General features: G+C 35.7%; 1 protein-coding gene across 2 annotated transcripts; it reads right to left on the reverse strand.

Moving 5' to 3' along the window:
- Positions 1 to 221: 221 nt before the first annotated feature.
- Positions 222 to 6,399, reverse strand: LOC105762800 (phosphatidylinositol 3,4,5-trisphosphate 3-phosphatase and protein-tyrosine-phosphatase PTEN2A). Of its 2 annotated transcripts, none has more exons than XM_012580706.2 (13): positions 6,239 to 6,399; positions 5,009 to 5,436; positions 4,752 to 4,853; positions 4,620 to 4,676; positions 3,775 to 3,840; positions 3,047 to 3,223; positions 2,839 to 2,925; positions 2,665 to 2,729; positions 2,516 to 2,592; positions 1,940 to 1,986; positions 1,247 to 1,377; positions 1,083 to 1,152; positions 222 to 968 (listed from the first exon to the last, which is right to left on the reverse strand). In XM_012580706.2, the coding sequence occupies exons 2-13, from the start codon at positions 5,417 to 5,419 to the stop codon at positions 429 to 431; spliced, it is 1,830 nt and encodes a 609-aa protein (XP_012436160.1). In that variant the 5' UTR covers positions 5,420 to 5,436; positions 6,239 to 6,399; the 3' UTR covers positions 222 to 428. The 2 variants fall into 2 exon arrangements, with proteins under 2 accessions (XP_012436160.1, XP_012436161.1); XM_012580707.2 differs by having other exon boundaries at positions 5,009 to 5,505; positions 6,239 to 6,354.
- Between the last annotated feature and the right edge of the window lie 498 nt (positions 6,400 to 6,897).

Here is a 6,897-nt window from a genome sequence, read left to right on the forward strand (position 1 = left end):
TCTAATTTGAACAGATACAGTTGAAACTAAATTTTACTTAATTTATATAAATCTTGGGGTCCAAGAATTCTCTTATCAACTTAAACATGAAACAAGCCAAAATAATACAATGACACGTTTAATCATCGTCTTCCTTGGCACGAATGTTTGGAACTCAGATTGAGTGTTTTCTGATTCCAATTACTACCGTTTTTGTTACTTGCTAATCCCATTAACTGTGATTCACATTTAAATGGAATGTTTATTCTGATAGTCAAATGTAATAGTTTTTTTCAATTTACAACATAAAGAAGGCAGAACCAGATTCTGATGATGATACAAGATACAAATGAAGCGAATATGATTTGATATAATATGGCCAACGCGTATAACTTGCAAACCAGTTTTATGTACAGAAGAAGTGGCATCTGTTGTGTTCTGCCCCAAGTTTAGTCACTTTCATAGTCCTCATCATCTCCAAAGCTGAAAACAGATGCATCAGCCGCCATTGCCCTGAATTCACTTTCTGAGCTCGAAACTTGAACACCTGCAGCAGGAGGAGCTGCAGCAGCAGCATCTTTTCTTGGCTCACTAGTACCATGCATCGGTTGGGAGATTGCACTTCCTAAAGAAACTTGCTCGGTAGAATGCACCAAATTTGCAACTTGAACTGATTTGTCATTTGTTTCAGGTTCGGAGGTTGCTGAATTAAGAGCTATTCCCTCTGCAGATGTTGCCTTATTCTGCCTGCTCTTTGATGAACCAGATTCTTCTGCCTCACCGTCTGAGAACACATCATCTTTGTCATTATGTCCTGGGTCTTTATTTTCATTTGCTGGGGCTGCACCTCCGTCAGTTGATGCAGCACCAGTCCCGGAGCTTTCATCTGGCTTATTGGTAGTAGTTTCAGTCTGGGGCGTGGTGGGAACAGTACCATTATAATCTACTAGCACAACCTCAACCTGGAAACCAGGGGACGGCAATTTCCTCTGCATATTAACAAAAGGAAGCTCATAACATCAGAGAAGAAATTATTTGGGCCAGAAAGAAAGAAATGAAGATCCAAGACAACATGGAAAATCACAATACATTTCATGGTTTACCTTGTCAAACCAATCAAGCTCACTGGTATTCAGAACTTTTCTGTTTTCTATCATTGTTGTGTTTAACCAACTGACAAATCAAAAGGGGCAGAATCACAAGATGATTAGTTACAAAATAGTAAAACCTGAAACTACTTTTACAGGGATGAGGGCTACCAACATACCAGTAGAAATCTCCTTGGCGATCATGAAAATGAACTTTGAAGTCCCCAGCCAACTGAGTTAGACCAGGCTCCCCAGGCAAAGCAAAGACCATAACTCCTTTCTTTGGTGCGCTAAACCAAAAATCTTCAGGCTGTGAAGAACATGTACGTGAACATTATTTCAAATTGGTATTCTGAGGCTCAGACTTTCAAATAGCATTTTTTAAAACATATTGGTGGTGGTTATAATCATGTTGTAAAAATCGGACCAGACCGACTTGTTCAACCATTGAACTGGGAAATAGTTGCTCCAATCGTTTAACCATATAAGTTGAACAAAATATATATAACTGGCCAAACCAGTAATAACCGGAAAAAAAAACTGGTAACAAAAAAAGAAATAGATTTTTTAACAAAAAATTTCGGTTTTTTCATCACATTTTGGCCCATTTTCATGGTTTTTTTTTTTGTAAATATATTTCTTCCTAATTTTTATGATTTTTTATTATTTTTCCCTTTTCGAATATTTTATGAATTTATATATTTTAATGGGTTTCCTTAATTATTACGAATTTATATATATTTTAATATTTCCTGAGATGGTTGAACCACCCAATTGAACCAAAAATAAAATACCCAACCGGTGTGACCTCCAGTTTGGCATTTACCATGATTATAATAATTATACAAAACAATAAAAAATATTAGACATACCGAGAGATCCTTGGTGCGCGGATGCTTCTTTGTTGAGAAGATAACACCTGTACACAGGAGTATTGAAGTTCATGATTTAATCTAGGGCGATAGCTAAGATAGCATTAAATGACAATAAAATGGCTGCATGTCACTTTCATCGTTAATTTCCCAAAAAAAAAGAACCATTGTACAGTATTCATAACAAAAGATAAATAGCATCAAGAGTTAGGTTTGAACCTTAAACATGAGGAAGCAAATTAATTCAACAATGAAATTATGAGATTACTTAGTTGCTATTGGGAAGATTCAAATACAACATAGGAGTTTCAGACTATGGCTATGTATTTAAACACATTTATGCCAGCATTATACCATAAAACACCACCAGTACATAATAAACAGGAGTTTGAGATACTAGTGCCTGCCTGCACTATGAAGGTTGAACCAATTATCTTGTATTCAAACCTATAAGGCATTTGTCTGTGTTGAGAACATCTAAAACACCCAGATGCAATGAGAAGTTCAGCATAAAACAATAAGAACAAGCCAGCAATCAAATAAAGGGAATTGTTTGCAGAGACAGATAAGATATACCATTATGATCAGAGATAGTGATGGAGGGCCTGATCCAATAAGGGCAGCGATGGAGCCGGAACCCCCTAAGCATGCACCTGAATAAAAAGTGGATCAGCACTAAATGAAGACCAAATATGCAACATAGACATTCTATAGCCAGATAATACCTCCGCCCAGGCGGGTTTTCACCATTGAAGTATGTTAACGTGCGTTCGAAGTATTTGACATATCTCTACAATGCATGCAAAAAAGAAAATGCCAAAGATAAGATCAGATAAATAGCTTGCCAGAAACAAATCTTGAAAGTATAAATTTTATATCACTGAAAATCAATTGCTCACAATTTGACTTGGCAGAACAAGCCCCTTTCCATCAACACATCTTTTCTGGTTGTAGTAGTCAATGGACTCTTCAGCAGTGGGGAAGAACTGCAGAAGGATAGCAATTAGCAAATAAGTTATATAAGAACATAATCATCTATTGTGACCAAGAAATGTGAAGCTACACCAAATTTACTAGCACTTCTTCAACGCGTTCATTGAGTCAAACCTTCAAGTATAGAAGAAGGCTAGAGATCATCAACCCTGTCCTTGCCATTCCAGCTTTACAATGCACAACTACAACATTCTCAATGTCCTCCTTCAGCCATGAGTAAGCACTTCGACAGAAAGATATTATCAATTGAATTGGGGGGCAATTATGATCATCAAACGGGAAACTGGCCACCTGAAGAAAAAGTTTGGTACAAATGACATAAATAATAAGATGACTCAATTTCATTTCACACTCTGCTCATCTTACAGTAAGTTTTAACAGGCTGTATTTGCTGTTGTACATGCATTGAGTGGGAAACAAAAGGTAATGGTTTTCGTCAAAGTTGAGGAGGAATTGACTAGTCCTGGGAATTATCCTCACCAATGACTGATTGTCATCATTGAGTAAAACACTCTTCTTAATCCTGTCCTAATGGATTCCATTGAAAATTTGTTTAACAAGAAAACCGGTGGCCGGTTTCATCGTTGTGAGATGAACTTATTTTTGTATCTGATTTGTCCTATGGGTCCTACCAAATGGGAAGTAAAATAATTTTCAAATGCCAAAATAGCGTGATATAGTTATCCGGTTAAGAGATAAGAAGGTTCTTCTATCAAAGCTGAACAAATAGGTGTGGAGCACAATGCCACCAAATAACCAAAATAATTTAAGAATTAAGCCTGGGAGAAGTATTAGAAGTAAACATATTCCCATAAGAGTTCCCATAACAAATAACAGCATACCTTTCCTTCAAGTAATGAAGCATCATATAGTCTTTCAGAGCAAAGGTTATACACTTTGTACTTGTCCTGCATATAGAAAGTCAATAGAGTTTAGCACCAAAAGCTGCAGTGGGGCTGGCCAAGGATGAAAACATAGTAACATGCATATGAATTAGTGACAAAATGGCCACTTCAATCCAAAACTTTCGTTTGATTGGTACAGCCAAATATTCAGGAACAATGATTTTAACTGCTTCAGAAACCTCAACCGAAAGGTTCATGCTGAAGAGAGGTGGACGTAAATTTTGAAAAAGGTACAGGCCAGAAAGTTGAACATAGACTTGTGAAGTTTTTATTTGAAGATAGACGATTGCCAAAGAAGGCATAGACAGAACAGAGTGAAGGCTGAGGAAAGTTCTCATGTTCAAAGAGCAGAAAATATATTAAAAGAAGAGGCAAGAATAATCTCTCCCAACCACCAATCAAAATTTAATAAATCAGTATTTGAATGAGCTGCACTGCAGCAAAGACAACTTATCATCATTGCACACAGTCCTGTAAGATGTTTAATATATCTCAAATACTGAAAAAAAAAACTAACACAAACAAGGGGAAAAAATTGTTTTTGTTCAACTTATGATGTCAGAACAACGAACTTGCCATCTATTTAGGAAATAAATGGTAAAGCCCCAACAAAGAAACATCACAAAAATCAATATGTCTTAGTAAATTACTACAAGAAGCAATCATAAGAAAAAATTTGATGGAAAAATTGTAAAAAAAACATTAATCAGGGGAAATGCCAGAAAAGAAAAGAATAATGATGCATGGAGTGGTTAATTATATACTGATAGAGATTTGATTACCTTGTGATATGTTTCAAAAAACTTAATCACTTCTTCCATGTGATTACGATAGAAACCCTGTATCACAATTATACATTTTTCAGTGCAGACATGAGAGGACAGTCAAATTCAACTACCGATTTATGTAGCTACCTCAACATATCCAAAAAACCCAGAGCTCAAGTCACCAGCAGGGAACCCCATAGCAATTATGTTCTCAGTGATGTATGTCATATCTAAGTCAAATCCTCCTTCCTGAAGTGAAGGTGCACAGGTAAAGTCACAAATATTGAGATTCAAATCAGAGTAAAAAACAACAGTTACTAGACATATCACACATGAAATTCTTTTATTTATTATTTAAAATATTGGAGAAAAAATGATATGGGAAAGAAGAGCATACTGCCCACCTGGTATCTCCGTTTGTTCTGTGAAACAACATGACGAGCCTTAACCTGTACAGCTTTTACTGCATTTTTAGATGAGTCCACTATACCTTTCGTAATTGTTCCAAGAAAACCAGGCTGCGTGGTTGCTGAAGCACCGTCAGAACTATCACTAGCAGGAGATTTTGGAGACGAACGCAGTCCAAACCCACTAGTAAATCGTGAAAAAGTTGATTTTCCAGCATTTCCTGTTGGTGAGTTCTCTTGCGAGGTAGCAAATGGCTGAGGAATTTTTAAATTTTTGGCCCATGATGACAGCTTGGATGGTGCATCAAGAGTAGGATTAGTAGATCCTGAATTTGTGACAGCAGGAGTTTGTACCTCAGAAGCTTTAGCAGAAGGCGAACTTGGCTTGTCAGCAGGTACATCATCCATTCTGCCGTTCCAGAGGTCTAAATAATAATTGAACGTCAAGAGTTAAAAGACCCAGCATATACGACACCAGTTTATAGTAATTACAACTGCAAGCATAATGTAGAATTTCAGCTAATAAATACTAAATGCTATAAGAAACATAGACTTCTTGTCTTCCTACATTTAAGTAAACGAAAATCACAATTTGCTACATACTGAAATTGATTTGACTTATTGCCGCAAAGCAAGTATAAAATGGGATGAAAATGCTGACATAAGCAGATAGCCAGGTGAATCTTCTAGTTTTCTGTACTTTACATTCTTCCCAGTAATGCATGGCACATCAATCTTTTCATGATCTTACAAAGAAAAAGTAGTGCCAAAATAACATAATTGCAATAATGCAAGGTATAGCACCGATCACTCTAGGAGGTACTTTTAATCTATGCATTTATTTCCAGAAGAAATTTCAGCTGTCCATTACTAACAAGAAAAGGTTGTGAGTTGCAGCACGCTAGGCAAGCAACCGTTCATACAGAAAAATAATGTACAAGAACAACTATTACAACTGTTTCAAATGCGAGATTAACAAATTATCAGCTTATCACTCTGATTACTTGCTAATTAACAAACAATAGTTACTGATTGTTCACTCCAAAGGTCAAAAGAACATATTCATTTGCTCTTCAAGTACACTAAAGTCTTCAGCATCTAATCAAAATAAAACTTCAGAAACCCTAAACAGTTGAAAAGCAAAAACTAAAGGTGAAATAACATGAAATCATCGACTCTTCCAAAAGATTTGGTTAAAGAGATTAAGATCAACGGCAATTATCTTACCTCGAATTGAGACTACGGAATCACTTTAGTAGGGGATTGCAAAAAAAAAAAAAAGGACTTAGGGTTTCAAAATTGAACAAGGCGATGGAGAGAGAGAAGGGCCCGAGGAGGGAGGAGTGGCATTTGGTAGTTTCAAGGTTCTTTATTGCGTCAGTTCACGCGCTCTCCGTGGCCAACGAATGTGGACCGTTGATTTGGTTGAAACTGTATTAAAGCTTGTAATTGGACGGTGCGTGATTTGTTTCACAATTACTGAATAAACTGTATTAGCTCTTACAATGAGATATGTTCCATACTTTATCTTCTTGGTCAATATATGGCCCCATGCCATACTGATGAATATTCATATATTTAATCTTATAATTTTATTAGGATAAACTCAATTATTACCTCTTATCTTATCTTAAAAATTCTTCTTCCCCAACAAAGAAAATCTAGATTTGATAATATAAAAGTATCTATCTTCCATCTGTTTTTCTCATCTTTTCATTTCATGTTATAAAACCACCCTAATTGTTTATAATTTATTTATTGTTTAGAGAAAAAGTATATTGCTTATAAATGCGATTTTTTGCATTGTTTTATTTTATATTCATATAATGTATTATTATGCAGAGTTTTGATATAATGGATTTTATTTGATTAAGTTGGTGTCAGTT

Source organism: Gossypium raimondii, chromosome 12 (assembly GCF_025698545.1).
Source record: "Gossypium raimondii isolate GPD5lz chromosome 12, ASM2569854v1, whole genome shotgun sequence".
NCBI classification, from domain to species: Eukaryota; Viridiplantae; Streptophyta; class Magnoliopsida; order Malvales; family Malvaceae; genus Gossypium; species Gossypium raimondii.

Excerpts from the sequence above, each read along its gene's own strand:
- LOC105762800 (XM_012580706.2), bottom strand. The coding sequence starts at position 5,419 with ATGGATGATGTACCTGCTGACAAGCCAAGTTCGCCTTCTGCTAAAGCT. Across the intron at positions 2,926-3,046 it reads GCCTTCTTCTATACTTGAAG|TTCTTCCCCACTGCTGAAGA; the intron begins GTTTGACTCAAT and ends ATCCTTCTGCAG. Across the intron at positions 969-1,082 it reads AGCTTGATTGGTTTGACAAG|AGGAAATTGCCGTCCCCTGG; the intron begins GTAAACCATGAA and ends GTTAATATGCAG.